Here is a 22,216-nt window from a genome sequence, read left to right as displayed (position 1 = left end):
TTCTGATTTTACATGTACAGATGAAATACAGAAAATATTACGGTAAATGTAGATATTTTTGTAGAATTAAAAACTTAATAATGTAAAACACAGGTTTATATACTACTCTGTCACTCCCATATCATATAAAACACAGATTGCACAGAGACAAGTGATTGATATGGTATCACATGATTTCAGAAAATTGAAGAAATGATATGAAATACCACAAGGAAAAAGAATAAAAGTATAACATTCAGTAGTAACAGCTATATATAACATGTGAGACTACATTGTTGGGTGGAGGTGTGTTTGAAAGACAGCAGAATTGTCTCCCCTGTAACAAGTGTTGATGAAATAATGACAAAAATTAGTTCTGATAAACTGATCATTTACAGGATTTGATGTACATTAAATGTTGAATTACCGTCTTCCCTTTGTTATAATGTCAATAGACTGCATTTTACACAAGTAAACTTTTTATGTTTGCCATAATGCAACACACCTGATTGAAAGTGAAAACTGAATGCAAAAGTAAAGTTATGATCTGGAAATTAGGGCACCTGTCTCTGAACTGACGGATTCTTTCCCTCCAAATTTGGGAGGTTTACCTGGTAAGCTGTCAGGTACATACTATTGACACTATTAAGAAGAAAGTCTATTCACACAGGTACAACAGGTGATTAATGTGTGAATTGTTGATTCCTATATCTACTGCTGGTAGGGACAATCCACCCCATAACACATATACTCCACACACCTACATATGTGTAAACAAGTGCTAATCGTGTGATCATGAATAATCACAGTATGACAGATGCTTGGGAGGTCCACATACAGACTTTAATGTTTTTCATGTCTAGATCTATTTAGAATAAATCAGATCCTAAGTCAGATTTATATACAGACAGATAGGTATATCTGCAGAATGCATATTTATAGGCTGCAGCCTCAGATAGCATACAATTAACGAACCTATTGGTAAAATAATTCTAATTATTTTGATGAATTCATTTGAAGACCTGTCCAAGTAATTTTTTTTATCAGTTTTAAATGACAGCATCAACAGAGAAAGACCTACCATGATTTTTTTTGTTCACAAAGGTAGTGTATCTTTGTAGATTGGACAGCACTATCTAAAATTAAATCTTGATGGAAATGTGAGTTTGTTTTGAACCAATCTAATAAGTCAGTCAATCAAATCTGGACAACATTGTCAGTTAAGTGAATACTCTGTCCCCTACAGGAATGTGCAGCTAACTATGAAGGTCTGAATACTCTCATATACAATAAGCTGATGTCTCATGTTCTACACCTATCATTTGAGAAAACTGATATTTCATGATATCTGAAATTATTAATCAAACCCTCAGACAAACATGTCAAAAAACCATGAGTAAGAGAGTGTTTGTTTACATATAAGACATTCCAATAATGTTTTAGTTCCTGTATCCTGCAAAAACACAAGATTTTTTTTTAATCAGACTGGATGTCGCTTTACAGCCATTAATTTCAGAAAAAAAACAAGATTTTACCACATATTAAATATTTACCTTGAGCAATGTTATGTTAACAATGTTTACCTGAGATAGTAAAACATAATCAATGTTTACCTGAAATAGTAATACATCATCAATGTTTACCTGAGATGATGTAACATAATCAATGATTACCTGAGATGATGTAATGATGTATTTACAGGTATGATGTAATATGATATTTTCCCCGATGGATGATACGTTCCACCAGCGAATTTGATGACCTTCACATAACAAAATACATTAATAGATTAAATAAATCTCATTAATACAAGTTTTGTTGAAGATTCCTTCTAATCTAAACCTTAAATCCCCATTCTTGTTGTCAGATAAGACTCTATGGGGTGAGATATGAGCAACGGAAATTCAATTACACCTTTAATTGGCCCGTGTATTGACCTGTACCAAGCTGTAATACGGTGTACTAAGTTTGATACCAATGGAAAGTGCACTTTTTATTGACTACATCTATTTACAGAGAGATATTAAAAGAAATAATTACATAAGTATTTTTAATCTGTTTTATCTGGATCTATAGAGTATATGCACATGAATATAGGCATGTTGTTTAGTTTGATAAAAATCCTTTTTATAACCATTGTACATGCATTTAAACAGATTTATAATAAACGTACAGAAATCAAAACCATTTGGCATCATCAAGATACAAACGCCACTGATTTTTATTTCATTTTCCTTATTATTTCAAATAAATGGCTTGATTTTGAAGTTCACAAAGCTTTGCTTATGTTGGTGGTGTACTTCACTCTGTTATGTAGTATTGACGTACCAGTTACACGGTGAAGGGTAGATTGTGATTCACCACAAGATCAATCACACCTTCACACTGTCAAAATAAAAATGTAAGGCTTCGGTTTATAATAAAACGAGTGGGTGCTAAAACGCACCCTGATGTCACAAAAAACAAGTTTTTGTAGAAACTTTTGAGTAAATCCTGGAGGCTTTATCAGTAGATCTTAGATACTGAAAGGTGTATCTGATTGAACATGTTTTGATGAACAAATCATTCTCATTTCACCAATATCATTTACATTAAGTATAACTATAGGGATAGTGTTTTCATAATGTTACTTCCTCAGAGCTCTGGTGTGTCTATATGTATTTTATAGTGTTAAATTTACAAGTAACGTAGCCTGTTTATATCCGCTGTGGATTGTCAATAGAGATTTGGGAAGTATTGACGTGGATTGAACGACAACTGTCCCATACTTATTCACACAAACCACAGACTATATAGGCACCTTCTTACGTCATCCATATCATCCTGAAGAGAAATCCTAGACCACACCTGTTATTTACAGGTAATACAGGTACTCAACAGATAGAGAACATACTTGGCACTAGATGACAAAACCCTACACAGACATAAGGTCATACTAAGGTCTTGATTGAGTTCAGTACCAAACCCTTCCCAACAAAGTATATTCTAGTATATAAAATACAAGAGTTTGATATAAATAAACTTGAATCAGGCTGTTTGGAATAAATCATTGTGAGCTGACTAGTGACTGGTTACACCAGGCCCATCCCCTAATATTTGTGGGTAAGTAATTAGTATGGATATGAGCCCCAACTGAAACATCTGAATGTATGACAGTGAGAATTTTTAGATATCTCTGTCACAACTACACAACCCACTGACAAAAATGGTCTGTCTGTCACAACTATACACAACCCACTGACAAAAATGGTCTGTCTGTCACAACTATACACAACCCACTGACAAAAATGGTCTGTCTGTCACAACTACACAACCCACTGACAAAAATGGTCTGTCTGTCACAACTACACAACCCACTGACAAAAATGGTCTGTCTGTCACAACTATACACAAATCACTGACAAAAACGGTCTGTCACAACTATATACAACCCACTGACAAAAATGGTCTGTCACAACTACACAACCCACTGACAAAAATGGTCTGTCTGTCACATCCACTACACAACCCACAGACAAAAATGGTCTGTCCGTAACATCCACTACACTACCCACTGACAAAAATGGTCTGTCTGTCACATATACACTACCCACTGACAAAAATGGTCTGTCTGTCAGAACAGAAGAGATATCAAAATTCAATATCAATGATTTAAGTCGACACTTTAATCATTCAGATGCAAGATGAAAAAAAAAGTTTAAATTTCACAATGTTCAAACTCATGTTTAACCAGGGAGTACTGACAGTATCTACAAGCATCAGAATAGAAAAGATTACTCAAGCTTGGATACTTTTTATAACCCTCACAATAATTGAATTTATTTGTGAAATATATATATAATCAACTGTCAGGGACAGTCTTCACTACACACCATGTCTAGTAACTGAGATGGTCATAAGAACCAGACCAATCTTAACAAACACTCTCTCCTCAGGTGTAAGAGAAAGTGACAGCTGACTACAGTACAAACTAGATAGTTAATTGGCAATTATACTATACAATCAGACCGATAAGAATATCACACATGCTGTTTTACTGTACAACAAAAGCACTCCATTGTCCCAAACAGTCGCAAGGCAATATACAAATTCCATTCCAAAAATAAGCTATTGCCTTGCTAACAAACCCCTTTATGATCTTGACAAAGCACTTTATGGATCATGATCAGTGTTGGTGACAGTTTGTCATTATCATTTTTCAAATATTTTCAAATTTCAAAATTTGGCAACAGATGACACCTTTATGAGGAGAGTATAATGTTTTCAATCAATGACTGCAGAGCTGATATAGTGTCACTATAATCCCCGACCAGTTAGTGTGTAAGGTACAATAACACCTCCAATGGAAATGGTGACTATCACAGAATGTGGTTTTGCATCATGTTTCAGTTCAATACAAACAGGAAACTGAATATAAAGAATCAAAAACATTTCCAATGCCATACCCAAACTGTCTGAAATTATGAAAGGAATTTGGTTATGAATAGGATTATTACATACAATACTTACGTGATGGACCTACTAATGTGTATTTCCTTTAATTTTCTTAATATTTTGGTATAGCTAATAATGTTAATATACTAAAGATACTAAAATACTACAACCAGAATGACACACAGCATCAGTGTTCATATTTAATTATACATTATAATGGAATAGAATTTTAAGGTTTTTAAGTCTCTGTATAGCCAATTAACCCATGTGCCTGCATCTTTCCACTTAAAGTTAATGGTCGTCGTAAACAGGGAGTACATGTACATGTGTTCTCAAATATATGTATAAAATTCATCACTAAATAACCAACACCATCATCACTAGGTGAAGCAATGAATATTACATTATCAAATTTGTAACTGTTGACTTATTTTTAATATCATTAAAATTATAACAATGTATGGAACTGTCATTTTACGGTAGAGCACTGTATACATCTAAAGCCCGACACAGTATCACATAGTGTACTAAAGGGCCCTAATCTAGATATGGACCACCTGTGTGGGATCATCCCCTCCAATCCTTGTATAGGTATAGTCAGAAAAATGAATGTTTTTGTCACATACATCAACAAATATTGTTTACTACCATTCAGCAATCCGACCATATTATACAAGGGTCAGGCTTTAGTGTATGTATCCAGTCATCAGATTTCTTCACCGCTGATCAGCAGAATTTCACACAGTACTTACGTGAGAATATTCACAGGGAAATGTCACCATTTCTTCATTATCAACAGCAGCAAAAGCTATTCAGATAGAATTTCATGTTTCTGTTCATTTTAAATGAGGTTTCGTTCCAAAGCCTCCATGTAGCCTGACATGTACCTATTTGTGTAATAAATAGGTGTAATTTTTTAACACCTGTACATTTCTAAGGGATACTTATCTCTATATATCTCCATTTCTTGCCTCCTACCAGATTTTGCCTCCATTTTCATTCTTTTTAAAATCTAATCCCATTAAATATATGAAATATACATGAATACCAGAATTTTGGAAATATCTTGCCTATTTCAATGAACTTTTTAATTTCTTTTGGTAGATATCAACAACTTTTGGTTTTGTTTGCAGATATATTTAATGTTTTTTCTGACCTGAATAATTTTCATTTCGACAGTCATTACATTTCAGAAACTTTTATGATTTCCACACACCTTTCAAAAAACAAACTGTTTCCTCAATAATTGTTTTTAAAGAACCAAAAGTGGAACTGAATTAAAAATTTTAATGCTTAAACAAATAAAAATGTCTCCCAAATTGAGAATGTCAACTTTTCTAGAGAGCTTTAACCCTGACAAACACATCACCCAACCTTTTGTCTTCTCTCAGCAGGTCTTTTCACAGATCATGTCTTATAGTACATGCACTGTAACTTGGGGCCACACACAAGAATTATGGTGGTTCTTGTACTCTAACCTTGACATAACACTCTTGTAGGCCAGAGAAGACTGGTTCTTGTACTCTAACCTTGACATAACACTCTTGTAGGCCAGAGAAGAATGGTTCTTGTACTCTAACCTTGACATAACACTCTTGTAGGCCAGAGAAGATTGGTTCTTGTACTCTAACCTTGACATAACACTCTTGTAGGCCAGAGAAGATTGGTTCTTGTACTCTAACCTTGACATAACACTTGTAGGCCAGAGAAGACTTGTTCTTGTACTCTAACCTTGACATAACACTTGTAGGCCAGAGAAGACTGGTTCTTGTACTCTAACCTTGACATAACACTTGTAGGCCAGAGAAGACTGGTTCTTGTACTCTAACCTTGACATAACACTTGTAGGCCAGAGAAGACTGGTTCTTGTACTCTAACCTTGACATAACACTCTTGTAGGCCAGAGAAGACTGGTTCTTGTACTCTAACCTTGACATAACACTTGTAGGCCAGAGAAGACTGGTTCTTGTACTCTAACCTTGACATAACACTTGTAGGCCAGAGAAGACTGGTTCTTGTACTCTAACCTTGACATAACACTTGTACTCTAACCTTGACATAGCACTTGTAGGCCAGAGAAGATTGGTTCTTGTACTCTAACCTTGACATAGCACTCTTGTAGGCCAGAGAAGATTGGTTCTTGTACTCTAACCTTGACATAACACTTGTAGGCCAGAGAAGACTGGTTCTTGTACTCTAACCTTGACATAACACTTGTAGGCCAGAGAAGATTGGTTCTTGTACTCTAACCTTGACATAACACTTGTAGGCCAGAGAAGATTGGTTCTTGTACTCTAACCTTGACATAACACTTGTAGGCCAGAGAAGATTGGTTCTTGTACTCTAACCTTGACATAACACTCTTGTAGGCCAGAGAAGATTGGTTCTTTTACTCTAACCTTGACATAACACTTGTAGGCCAGAGAAGACTTGTTCTTGTACTCTAACCTTGACATAACACTTGTAGGCCAGAGAAGATTGGTTCTTGTACTCTAACCTTGACATAACACTTTGTAGGCCAGAGAAGATTGGACGTTCTTGTACTCTAACCTTGACATAACACTTGTAGGCCAGAGAAGATTGGTTCTTGTACTCTAACCTTGACATAACACTCTTGTAGGCCAGAGAAGATTGGTTCTTGTACTCTAACCTTGACATAACACTTGTAGGCCAGAGAAGACTTGTTCTTGTACTCTAACCTTGACATAACACTCTTGTAGGCCAGAGAAGATTGGTTCTTGTACTCTAACCTTGACATAACACTCTTGTAGGCCAGAGAAGATTGGTTCTTGTACTCTAACCTTGACATAACCTTGAGGCCAGAGAAGACTTGGTTCATAACCTTGACATAACACTTGTAGGCCAGAGAAGAACCTTGACATTCTTGTAGGCCAGAGAAGATTGGTTCTTGTACTCTAACCTTGACATAACACTCTTGTAGGCCAGAGAAGACTTGGTTCTTGTAACACTCTAACCTTGACATAACACTCTTGTAGGAGAGAGTAGATTTGTTTTTTTACTCTAACCTTGACATAACACTCTTGTAGGCCAGAGAAGATTGGTTCTTGTACTCTAACCTTGACATAACACTTGTAGGCCAGAGAAGACTGGTTCTTGTACTCTAACCTTGACATAACACTTGTAGGCCAGAGAAGATTGGTTCTTGTACTCTAACCTTGACATAACACTCTTGTAGGCCAGAGAAGATTGGTTCTTGTAACACTCCAGAGAAGATAACCTTGACATAACACTTGACATAACACTGTAGGCCAGAGAAGACTTGGTTCTTGTACTCTAACCTTGACATAACACTTGTAGGCCAGAGAAGATTGGTTCTTGTACTCTAACCTTGACATAACACTCTTGTAGGCCAGAGAAGACTGGTTCTTGTACTCTAACCTTGACATAACACTCTTGTAGGCCAGAGAAGATTGGTTCTTGTACTCTAACCTTGACATAACACTCTTGTAGGCCAGAGAAGATTGGTTCTTGTACTCTAACCTTGACATAACACTCTTGTAGGCCAGAGAAGATTGGTTCTTGTACTCTAACCTTGACATAACACTCTTGTAGGCCAGAGAAGATTGGTTCTTGTACTCTAACCTTGACATAACACTCTTGTAGGCCAGAGAAGACTGGTTCTTGTACTCTAACCTTGACATAACACTCTTGTAGGCCAGAGAAGACTGGTTCTTGTACTCTAACCTTGACATAACACTCTTGTAGGCCAGAGAAGATTGGTTCTTGTACTCTAACCTTGACATAACACTTGTAGGCCAGAGAAGATTGGTTCTTGTACTCTAACCTTGACATAACACTCTTGTAGGCCAGAGAAGACTGGTTCTTGTACTCTAACCTTGACATAACACTTGTAGGCCAGAGAAGACTGGTTCTTGTACTCTAACCTTGACATAACCTTGACATAACACTTAACACTGTAGGCCAGAGAAGATTGGTTCTTGTACTCTAACCTTGACATAACTTTGGTTCTTGTACTCTAACCTTGACATAACACTTGTAGGCCAGAGAAGACTGGTTCTTGTACTCTAACCTTGACATAACACTCTTGTAGGCCAGAGAAGACTTGTTCTTGTACTCTAACCTTGACATAACACTCTTGTAGGCCAGAGAAGACTGGTTCTTGTACTCTAACCTTGACATAACACTCTTGTAGGCCAGAGAAGATTGGTTCTTGTACTCTAACCTTGACATAACACTCTTGTAGGCCAGAGAAGATTGGTTCTTGTACTCTAACCTTGACATAACACTCTTGTAGGCCAGAGAAGACTGGTTCTTGTACTCTAACCTTGACATAACACTCTTGTAGGCCAGAGAAGATTGGTTCTTGTACTCTAACCACTGGTTCTTGTAAATTTACCTTGAATAACATTATAATATTCTGAAAAGAATTCTATCAACTGATTTTCTCTGTCACACATTCAAAAACATAAATGATACACCCCACCTACAATAAAGGACTCAGAAAATACCGCTCACAACAGTAAAATTTGATTACGTTGACTAGAATTGTCTCCCACATTGTAGCTCTGTAGTTGTAATTTATCTCTGACCACCATCGAGGAATCAAAAAGTTCAGCAGTCCTAAGATTACAGTGAAATAGAAATGGTCACATGACAAATGCTAAGGAAAAAGTCTATTTAAGAAGGTCCCTATTACTCATGTTTTATATTAGCTTTCTAATAATGCCTTTTTTGTGGACATATAAGATACTATTACAAGCTTTACAAATCACCTGTAGAACTCCACTACAGGGAAGCCTAGACACAAGCTGTGAAATAACATTGTAATTGTGTTTATTTTTTTCATTTTCAGATCTACAGTATCTTTAAGTACAACACCACACCTGTAGGAATTAAATCGTCTGAGGGGTCCTCACAACTGTTGGCCTGATCTATACTCACACTGTAACAGGACTAAGTCGTTTTCTCTGTCAGTGTCAACACTGTCAACGTGCACCATATATTGATTCTAAAGAGCTAACAGACTTTTTATTTGTTTTTGTTCTGAATATCAATGTCAAGACTATTTATATCACAGACAGAAAAGAGCAGCCATCCTGATGGCTTCCTTTTCCTAAGATAAATATCCTACAAATATCCCTATATTTTAGGAAGGACACCAGAGTGACCCCATACCTTGTCATGATCAGGACCAGCTGGGTATCAAAGTTCTACCGACAGTCCAAAATCTCCTATAAGATGTGATTAGTGTTTTTTTTTTTTAAAAGAACAATTTCTGTATCCACTGACCATCCTACATGTAAGTTCTGTATCCACTGACCATCCTACATGTAAGTTCTGTATCCACTGACCATCCTACATGTAAGTTAAGATCTCAGGATATATCCTAACCTATCATCTGAATCAGTGTCTCAGCTCCTCGCCTGACTTAACCCCACTCGGGACATTGCATGTCACATTTGTGTTTGCAAGAAATCATTGACAATTAAATGCAGACTCAATGTTATGCTCAACTTCCTGGAAAATTGCACAAAATTTATTGACTTTCTCCTTCGTACTGGTGGAGTAGGTAACCCACCACTGTGTGCAGGCAAGTTTACAGATAAAATGTTGACTTTTTCAGTAATCTCTGAAATATGACTCACACTACCTCTACTGATAATCTCAGTGCACTGAATAACACTGTGCGAGGATGGCAAACAACTTTAACATACAAACGTATTTCCTTTATACTTCCTCATAAACCTCAAATTTTCTACAAATGATGTTATACAAATTGTATATCGTAATTATAAGGTTGTGGAAATTTCTGAAAAACGGACCTAAAATAGACCAAATGACCTTGAACAAACAGACAGAGCCATCTGCAACAAACATATCTAAACATTGCATGTTGGGTAATCTAAAATTCAAATCCCACTGGGTTTTGATCTGATCATATTACGTTGTTTTCTTTTGATCATCAAACACCACCCGATTTAGAACACATCATCTGTCATACCACAGTCAAGATGTATTTTAGACGACAATCTCCTGTGGTTGATATTCCATCTGGGACAGATGCCTGGGGCTAATAAAATCCAACTGCAATCTGATTGGATGCTTGTAGAGTGAGGTTTGCTGATAGAACTAAAAATCCTGTAGCGAACATGCAATTTCATAACAAAGTTTTTATCAGGATATATGAAAATGAAGTTTTCTATATTTGTAGTAAAATACCTTAATTCCAAATTCCAGTTTGTTTTCTCATTAAGTGAAGGTTGATGATACCAAGCATTTCCTATTAAGGCTGAACAAAGTTAACTTGAGACAGTGACAGAATCTGTTATGTAGCCTACGAATCTGGCTACTAACACGAAAACAGGAAATAGTAGATGTGGATGTATAATTAATCATTAAAACCATCGGACAAATTGACAAAAGTTACAAAGTGTCATTACACATAAAACAGAATATGAAGCTATACATAGGTCAGCTGACAAGACACTCTGGCATTTCAAAGTACTATACGACCATCCAAGTATCAAATGCCTCCTACACTTAATGATGGAGAATAATGTTTTCTGATGTCCTGATACCACAGTATGTAACAGAACAATTGGATTACAATGACTTTCTGTGAAAAGAACAATACGTAAAACCTCTTGAGAGTGATAAACACATGTAGAATATGGGTTTTTATTGTTGGATGGAGGAAAGTGGATCAAAGTGAGAACAGACTGTTGTACCCCTGGGATAAGTTCCACTGAGACAAGTAATGGTTGCCAGGTATTGTCATGTTGCCAACCGTAAAATCAGTTTTACTGGCGACTAATGACCATAACTACAATAAACGACTAATCAATACTAAGCTTTACCTTGTCTGGATGAAATGTAGCCCCCAATTGGATAAGCTCCTGCACCTTATCCACCTGACCATTGCTAGCAGCCAATCGGAGCTTGTCTACCAGTGACACACTGGGGTAGGCAGAATGGGTGGCTGGGCCAGACATATCTGTAACATAAAATAGAATAAAGATCAGATCTCAGATATAGAGATAACAATGTTAGAAATGTGTAAACATTGAAGGTCAAACCTGCTACAAGTCCAAGTTCAGTAATAAGCCAATATTGTATTATCTCTGCATAACACAAAGCACTTGCTGTGTAATTACAAAGTTAAGGCAAAAAAGATCCCCAGCTACAACAGAAATGACAGAACATACAGGATCACTTCATGTTAAAAAACAAAAGAATTACACCATGTTTGATGACCTATTTATGGTGTTTTAAACATTTTAACGAGGATCACCTCATGTTTAAAATAAAACAAAAGAATTACACCATGTTTGATGACCTATTTATGGTGTTTTAAACATTTTAACGAGGATCACCTCATGTTTAAAATAAAACAAAAGAATTACACCATGTTTGATGGCCTATTTATGGTGTTTTAAACATTTTAACGAGGATCACCTCATGTTTAAAATAAAACAAAAGAATTACACCATGTTTGATGACCTATTTATGGTGTTTTAAACATTTTAACGGGGAACACCTCATGTTTAAAAAAAAAAACAAAAGAAATTACACCATGTTTGATGGCCTATTTATGGCATTTTAAACATTTTAACGGGGAACACCTCATGTTTAAAAAAAAAAACAAAAGAAATTACACCATGTTTGATGGCCTATTTATGGCGTTTTAAACATTTTAACGAGGATCACCTCATGTTTAAAAACAACAAAAGAATTACACCATGTTTGATGGCCTATTTATGGTGTTTTAGGTACCAATAATTTGATTATGTTAATTTTCTGAATAACGTATTCGGTAAATTTAAATCCCCATACAAACTTTGATATCCTGTACAGCCAGGAGGAGAATAAAACTAGTACAAATGATGAAAACCACAAAATCGAAAGCTACAGACAAATTTTATAATCTGATATGTAAAAATCTTCAGGGCAAAATGTAGACCAATTTGGTTAGAAATCTATATAAAGACCAGACAGAAATTAGAGAGGTGAACCAAGAACCTGAGGGATGATACATACAGGTATTTGTGATACCTTCAAAATAGCACCTGCAAGTCATCAGATCATATCATACTGAATTAAAAAAAACTTCTCACATATTTAATTGTACATTATCTTCACTCATTACTTATCTGTGTTCTGAGATAGAAATACACTATACAGACAATCTCTTAGTTGACAAAGATAACTGTTACACATTGGGTGGTCCATACTGTATTTCGTAGTAGATGCACATGAATTATGTTCAGATTACTCAACTGAATAAAAACAGGTTTTATTACAATAATCTGCTTTTAATAATACTTAATGGAATCTTGTCTTTTTGTCCAAAAATAATTTTTAGAAATTTAATCTTATATTTTGACATATAAATACGCCAGGATATAAGAATTCACACCTGCTTAAAGAAGAACAATATAACCTGGTTTTCAGAAATGACTGTATTTAGATAGAGATAATAAACACTACACAATACTGTTTCGTAAACCTAATTCCATGTAACCTGATCAGCGTTCTCTTTGACCTTAACTTCCGCAAGGAGAGTGAATTACATGAACGGGCGGCGACAAAAGACACTGCTTTCTGAAGGAATGCATAAGTCCAGGACCTGGCTATATGATACAGAAGTTAGGGGCGACGTAACTCACAACCATGCAGCTCTGCAGCATTGTACCTATCCCAGTATCATTACACCCATCCATTCATCATCCCAGACAATAGGCCCATTAAGTTTCAGCTTTCATAATATTCAGCTCAACGGTATAAAAAATGCTTGATGAAAAATCTGCTTCATTTTTTTCTATGAAATTCTTCTAAAAAAATTCCAGTATGAAGTGCATTATATTGCTTCAAAACTTCTGACTTCATTTGTTTTGTACAGAAGTTTCAACGGAGAAAAAAAGGAAATTTTAAAATGTTCATTTTTCAATTTAGAGAAAAATAACATTTTTCATTTTTCAATCCCTTAGAAATATCTGTGTTTATCTCTGATGAATGAGTAAAAACATTTGATTCAGGTGCAAATCTTAATCTCACAAAAAACTTCATCAAACAGATTATATATATCAGGTATGGATTTAAACCTCACCAAACAGAACACTACAAAGAGTCCTCTGTACCTGGTCACAACCCTTTGTAAACACAACCAGGTAATTAATTTATTTCACTCAACAGGTTAAAACATTTTCAGAGCTAATATCATTTGTTAATAAGTATGTGCACTGCACCAGTAGACACAAGCTAACAACAGTAGAATTTTTTGTAATATATTGGCCATGTTTAAAACCATTAGAATATTTTTTCATAAAGAACTTAAAGCAGATGACAAAAGAACAATTTCAGCTGCGGTTTATGTAAATACAACTGTTGCAGCCAGCCAAAAGTACCACCAGGTGTCACTGTTCATTTCTCTACCTGTTACTCTGTCAAGTTTCAAGGACGTCACCCTCACAAGGACAAAGGTTCACCAATAGTATAGGGCCTATCCTTTCCTTTATAGTAGATCTTGTCCTATTTTACAGATGATATTTATATTGTAAGTTTGGCAGAAACATAGATCCTGGAAATTCTGTTACATTTCTTCATTTTCTTTACCGCCATCAATGCTGGTTGGTTCTGGTGATTTAAGATTTTCAGTATTCAGATTTCCAGAAGCAAAACCAAGGTAATTCCTAGAAAAACTTGACGTAATCTAAATATGTCTTGCAATGCTGCAGCAGGACAAGTACTCTTAAAAAGATTCCTATTGCATTCATGACCCTATGAAAACAATATTCCTTTTCACAGTGTTAGTACAGGAATTTGCCACCTAAATGTGAAACATTTCACTTATTTTGCCTGTATATAAATAGCTAATTGAACTATAAGGGAATCCTACATTAATTCTATATACAGAAATGAGTTTTTAAATTTATTGAGTTAATGTGGCATAAAATTTGGTATACTAGGTTGATGGCCTCAACTTGTATTTAAATATAAAAGTGATACCTGTACTGCATTCTAATTACTTAAAGGCTATCAATGTAGTTATACACTATAACTGGTAAAAAAATATCTTTAAAATATAAGCAACTCACAATACTAAATAACTCACGTGATTTCTGAAAAAGTAATTAAACTACATTGAAATTTTTTTCAAATATCAGAGTTGTCAACGCAAATCCTAAATCATGTGTATCTTTCCTGTATTTTATATGATTGTTTGGAGCGAGTGTCTATATTTCACGAAATGCACAAGCTATTTTATTCCTATTAGTTAATGTTAGGATGTACGCAATGACAGTTTTTTACATACATTATATGATTTTATAACAATCATTTAGTTTTATGAAATCTTTGTTATTTATATTGAGGGAACTGATTAATATTTGTATAAAATTCAAGATTTCTGCGAGTTTGGAAGATATGTGAAAGAAAACTTTTGACCAACATGACCATCACAACTGAGGACACAGAATAACTCTTCTCTACATCAGTCTATACCTACAGGACTTACAAGAATGGCTTAATCACCACTGAACTCTATGATAAGTGTAGGATTTTGAACTTCTGATTGTGAATGTTCACTTTCTTGATATCAACACACTTCTTTTCCTACCTCTACTCATCATGTCACAGTTCTTTCAATATTCAAATACATGTATCGAATCCCACATTTTTCTGGTGGATGTGACTATAAATCCAGCTTACAATATAATTTTCAGATTGATGAAGGTTGATGTAGATCATGGGTAACAGCTTTATACTCATGAAATAATTATACTGGATAGTATATATTTACTTGTCAGATATACCGATCATCACCACTGATGAAATTTATCAGTGTGCCTTGTTCAGATTTGCTGTCATTACCCCAGTTTCCACTTTAAAGACAGGACATGACCAGGATTACAGGATTCATGTGGTGGGCGTTTACTATACAACTGAAGTCCTCCCTCTGGGTATATCCTGGTCTGATCATCCTTGTTCTGTATCTCTAAGTAAATATTTTCCTTGTGTGACATCAAGTGCTCAGGAAATACATAAATTACATCATCACAGGTAATTCTGTACTCTACATGTCTAACAGACATGGTCTGAAGTAGTACTGATATCTTATATCGTCTAGAAATATAAAATAATAAAACAGTATACCAATAAAGCAATAATACAGATCTGAGCAATCGAGATCACCACAGATCTGAGCAATCGAGATCACCACAGATCTGAGCAATCGAGATCACCACGGATCTGAGCAATCGAGATCACCACGGATCTGAGCAATCGAGATCACCACAGATCTGAGCAATCGAGATCACCACGGATCTGAGCAATCGAGATCACCACGGATCTGAGCAATCGAGATCACCACAGATCTGAGCAATCGAGATCACCACGGATCTGAGCAATCGAGATCACCACAGATCTGAGCAATCGAGATCACCACAGATCTGAGCAATCGAGATCACCACGGATCTGAGCAATCGAGATCACCACGGATCTGAGCAATCGAGATCACCACGGATCTGAGCAATCGAGATCACCACGGATCTGAGCAATCGAGATCACCACGGATCTGAGCAATCGAGATCACCACGGATCTGAGCAATCGAGATCACCACGGATCTGAGCAATCGAGATCACCACGGATCTGAGCAATCGAGATCACCACGGATCTGAGCAATCGAGATCACCACGGATCTGAGCAATCGAGATCACCACAGATCTGAGCAATCGAGATCACCACAGATCTGAGCAATCGAGATCACCACTTCAGTTCAACACCAATAGAAAACATCTTCCTATCTTTATCTGTAGTACAGTAAACTGTAATCCTTCAGCTCGATCTCAAAATCACTCTCACAAAATGACAAACTTTCGTATTGAAAGAATTTAAGTCCTACACATCTTTATCCATCTACGTACCTTTTAGACAAATCTTTAACCCACCTGGAATTCTGAATGGCTAATTAAGGTAAGTGTTGGGGTACATTTACCAAATGTGTGTGTTTTACGAGTGACAGCTGTCCCCATACCAGGTGATCGCCATTAAACTCTTACACATTTAATAACGGTCGATACCTACCCTTTCTACCTCACATCGTTCACAAAAGGAGTCGCTAAATCCCACAAAAGTATCGCCTTCAGACTGTCTGGTCACCAAACACAGACATGTATTCTAGAAATCACTTGTTGGTCACTACAATCACGTTATATTCCAGAGACCCTTGATCTTGGTCACCACCAACTGGTATATTCCTGAACACTGTACACTGTCTGTTAGAAGTTGAGGAGTTGTCAGAGGTTCACTATAATCCCTTACATAGGGTGAGTACTGATCACCCCGACAGTAACACTCCTGATTTATAGAGAAGACACCTTTACATCCAAATACCTGTCCAGTTTACTGGAGGGACAAATAATCCATTACAAAGAAAACACTTTTAAGATATGGATCTGACTGGACACGTGTAGACACTACAACAGGACTAATATTGTTGTACACGAGTTTCCTAATGTACTGGTTGTTTAACTGTCCTTTATAAATCCAACAGGTTCTTCAGTTTGGAATTCTTAATCACACAACTGATACATATCAGACTAAAGACTTGTACCAGTGAATATTTCTGAAACATGTAGTCATTTACACAGAAATTGAACTAGACATTAAAGTTTGTTGAAGACTCCCCTAACGAGAGATTCTCCTACAACAGTATTCTCCACTGATAGGTTTGTGATAGTGTCTGTATACACAGGTATACACAGGTAATACCACACCCGGCTGTTCCGTCTCACACACCTTTCCCCTCAGTGTACTATCACCTGCACACATAGTTTTCCTCCCGTGTCTAATCTAGGTATAAACCACACGATACAACAACAGTTAGGCATTTCCTGGGCACTGAACAGGTAGATTGTCAGCCACACGCTTACCTGTGAGATTTTCGATCCACTGAAAATATTTCAATGGGGTGAATAGAATTGTATTAAAGCTACCATGCTATATTACTATGCTGGAGCTCACCATGAGTGGCCACTACAAGTCTTACTACAGGTGAATCAGTATGGAAAACACTATACTGCCATATTCTTTTCACTTCATTGGCAAATTTTGTAAATCAATAATGAAATCACTGAGGTGATATGAGGCCTGCCAGGATTTAGCAGAAGATTAAATTAAAAACATTTATAATTAATTGAAGCAAACAATGGTGTGGAGTAGGCTTACCCAAAAACTGGTGATTAGGTAGTTGTGTGCATGTATTCCAGCCATTTGATATAAACAATTTTTTTTTTTTTTTTTATTATTTTTGTTTTTAATATTTATTGACTTATGTAATTAAAGTGAACATAGAAAAAAACAGGAGATATTTTTCCGATGTACAAATAATCTAGTTATAAGCAGTGAAAAAGCAGAGTGCACTTTTCACTACTCATATAACTATATAGCTAGACTGAAATACTGTATAATTTTATAACTATAGTCAGTCATAACACAACTGAAATACTGTATAATTTTATAACTGTAATTGTTGTTTCTCAAAGGTTGGTATCATGTATTCATAGTCACATTTGTGTTTATAAAGGTGCGTCTCTTATGCAGTAGTAATTATGATAAAACTAAGACGGCCAATGTGTGACCTCCAACTGAAAACTATAAACACAGTCTTATCACAACTCCAGGTTTAATAAAAGATTAATCATGGCAGCAGATAATTTGATCTACACTACAAACTTTGGCCCTGCTGATGTTAACAAAATAAATTACCTCTTTAGCACCTCCATTTTAAAAGTTTTAAAACCTAGCTAAAAGATTTGAATTATGATATACAGGTTTAAAATATATTTTCATTCCAATATGTTGGTACACATGGTATAGCATGACCTTGTTGTAGCTCTGTTTATTATCAATATGTACTTCATAATTTATACATAAATAAATGGTCACTATAAGTTAATCATTTAAAATAGAAAATTTAATTATGAACTCGACATTTTACTACTGATATGTGTAACCTTGACATTACAAAACACATAACTTTGTAACCTTGACATGTAACTTCACATGACTGTGTAACCTTGACATTTAACTACATATAACTATAACCTTGACATTTCACAACACATTACTGTGTAACCTTGACATTTCACAACACATTACTGTGTAACCTTGACATTTCACAACACATGACTGTGTAACCTTGACATTTTACTACATAAAACTATAACCTTGACATTTAACTGCACATGACTGTGTAACCTTGACATTTAACTATATATTACTATAACCTTGACATTTCACTACTGAATGTGTAACCTTGACATTCAACCGCACATGACTGTAATCTTGACATTTAACTACACATGAATGTGTAACCTTGACATTTCACTACATATTACTATAACCTTGACATTTCACTACTGAATGTGTAACCTTGACATTCAACTGCACATGACTGTAATCTTGACATTTAACTACACATGAATGTGTAACCTTGACATTTCACTACATATTACTATAATCTTGACATTTCACTACACATGACTGTGTAACCTTGACATTTAACTACACATGACTGTGTAACCTTGACATTTCATTACTCATGGTTGTGACCTTGACATCGAAGTACATGACTTACAAACTGATTCTAGTACCACCCATGTTACAGGGTAAAATTAAGTATCGATATCACCTGGACATGGACCGATGTTCTACTGTAAAGGAAGTAACCCCCATGTCTAATGTTTCAATAGATAGTTTACATTACGTTACCACACTCCAACTTGGCTAGAATGGTTTACAGAAATTTTGAAATCATGTGAATGTATATGCAGTGAAAATTGTATATTGCAAAATTCAAGTGACAGCTCACAAAAATCATGTAACACCAAACATCTCTGATTAATTTTTTTTTTCTTTTGCCAAGGTTTGAAAGATATGAATGTACATTTATGTCCTTTTTTGTCACATACCAGACCAAAGATAATCATGTAAACGAAAATAGAATATAAAATGAAATACATTTTTTTCATATTTAATTTGATGTCAAGAATTTTAATCCATAAGTATATATGAACAGACTTGACAACACAATAATTTCCTTTTCAATATCATAGTGATTGGATAATTGTCCAACACTGAGTCAGTCATATTGATCTGGTATGGAACTGTGTTATTATAAATTTTGCCGAAAAGCTAAATTAGGGAAAAATCATTTGAGGTGCAGCATTAATAATCTGTTATATGACTTCAATCTGTATTAATGAATTTGTCCTGGAATCACCAGTCAACAATGATATTGTTATCATCTATCACAGAAACCTTGAAAAAGTTTAAAGAAAGGAGATTAACTTTTCATCTCATACAAGGGCAATCTGAAGTCAACACAAGTGTTTGTTTATCCATAAGGAACAGTCTGTTTTTGTTCAATGTATGGGAGTGTATATAACATTGGACTATTAATTACAGGTGTTTCATCTTCAGCGAATCAACTGTAAACGACTTTTAAGAAAAGCAGGTAATAATAGTCCACTTGAAATCTGATTTTCTCCTTTTCAGAAAACTGATATTTCCTTAATACAGCAAGTCTCCCACTGGCCCTGGCAAGTTGATGCACTTGAATGTTGCCCTTTGGTATAAAGGTAGAGAGATGAAATATATCTAATTACTTATATGTTTGCATGACAACAAGGCCACACACATAAGTATAAAAACCTTAAATTTCAAAAAGTGCAATAGGTAATTAAATGTTCGATCTGTATCTAAAATTAATATAATGTCACAAATTTCAACTCATTATCTGTAGACTTGACAAAAAAATGACACAAAATTTTACAAAACCGTAAAATTTAAATAAGGGACCATTTAGTGGTGCTCTTTGAAATCAGGTGAGAATGACCTGAACGTGAATTTGATCTGTAATATGGTATTACAAAGATATGTATAACATTTCAGCTTATTATCTACATGCATGACAAACGATAATCAAACTGTTTACACTGTCATAACTCTGTCAAACAAGCAAACACACTAAAATTAAATCTGATCTTTAACTTAGAGGAAACAGGTAGGGGACTACTACTGTACAGGAGAATAAAGGCTGAAAAACACATATAAATGTAACAATAACTTTATAACCAAATAATTATATCCACAACAATCCTTTCTAAACATTATCTTCTTTCAAATGTGATAAAAAAAACAATGACAGGTGTTTTAACAGGTGATATCTGAATACCTCGTCATCATCAGGCATGCATCACTTCTTATAATACATAAAACTATACATTTTCAACATCATTTAGACATCCACAAACCAGTTATCTGAACTTGCGTGTACATTTGTGCCAGGTACAGGAAAGGTAAAATATTCAAAGTGTTGTGTTGATCCAGAATTAGGTAGTGGTGGGGGTGGGAGTGGGGGCATAACATGGTATAGTTATTTATACCAGAGGTACCAGCTATGATACAGCTAAGGAAAATATAGGGGTCTCAGGTACCTCTGATACAGAACAACACAAGGGAAAATATAGGGGTCTCAGGTACCTCTGATACAGTACAACACAGGGTAAATATAGGGGTCTCAGGTACCTCTGATACAGTACAACACAGGGTAAATATAGGGGTCTCAGGTACCTCTGATACAGTACAACACAGGGTAAATATAGGGGTCTCAGGTACCACTGATACAGTACAACCCAGGGTAAATATAGGGGTCTCAGGTACCACTGATACAGCACAGTACAACACAGGGTAAATATAGGGGTCTCAGGTACCTCTGATACAGAACAACACAAGGGAAAATATAGGGGTCTCAGGTACCTCTGATACAGTACAACACAGGGTAAATATAGGGGTCTCAGGTACCTCTGATACAGTACAACCTGAGGTAAATATAGGGGTCTCAGGTACCTCTGATACAGTACAACACAGGGTAAATATAGGGGTCTCAGGTACCTCTGATACAGTACAACCTGAGGTAAATATAGGGGTCTCAGGTACCTCTGATACAGTAAATATAGGGGTCTCAGGTACCTCTGATACAGTACAACACAGGGTAAATATAGGGGTCTCAGGTACCACTGATACAGTACAACACAGGGTAAATATAGGGGTCTCAGGTACCTCTGATACAGTACAACACAGGGTAAATATAGGGGTCTCAGGTACCTCTGATACAGTACAACACAGGGTAAATATAGGGGTCTCAGGTACCTCTGATACAGTACAACACAGGGTAAATATAGGGGTCTCAGGTACCTCTGATACAGTACAACCTGAGGTAAATATAGGGGTCTCAGGTACCACTGATACAGTACAACACAGGGTAAATATAGGGGTCTCAGGTACCTCTGATACAGAACAACACAGGGTAAATATAGGGGTCAGGTACCTCTGATACAGTACAACCCAGGGTAAATATAGGGGTCTCAGGTACCTCTGATACAGAACAACACAAGGGTAAATATAGGGGTCTCAGGTACCTCTGATACAGTACAACACAGGGTAAATATAGGGGTCTCAGGTACCTCTGATACAGAACAACACAAGGGAAAATATAGGGGTCTCAGGTACCACTGATACAGTACAACACAGGGTAAATATAGGGGTCTCAGGTACCTCTGATACAGTACAACACAGGGTAAATATAGGGGTCTCAGGTACCTCTGATACAGTACAACCCAGGGTAAATATAGGGGTCTCAGGTACCTCTGATACAGTACAACACAGGGTAAATATAGGGGTCTCAGGTACCTCTGATACAGTACAACCTGAGGTAAATATAGGGGTCTCAGGTACCACTGATACAGTACAACCCAGGGT

The 22,216-nt window shown here is 35.9% G+C and overlaps 1 protein-coding gene across 1 annotated transcript in view; it reads right to left on the bottom strand.

Annotated features, from left to right (window-relative positions):
• LOC132545757 (uncharacterized) overlaps positions 1-22,216 on the bottom strand; it is an 85,621-nt gene that overhangs the window by 23,676 nt on the left and 39,729 nt on the right. The window contains exon 2 of the mRNA XM_060209445.1: positions 11,253-11,389. Coding sequence (XP_060065428.1) covers positions 11,253-11,389 — 137 coding nt within the window. The remainder of the gene's footprint in view (positions 1-11,252; positions 11,390-22,216) is intronic.

This window comes from Ylistrum balloti, unplaced genomic scaffold, assembly GCF_031769215.1.
Source record: "Ylistrum balloti isolate Yb309-2 unplaced genomic scaffold, AGI_CSIRO_Ybal_v1 Utg369856, whole genome shotgun sequence".
NCBI classification, from domain to species: Eukaryota; Metazoa; Mollusca; class Bivalvia; order Pectinida; family Pectinidae; genus Ylistrum; species Ylistrum balloti.
This window is presented reverse-complemented; position numbering and strand designations above follow the sequence as displayed.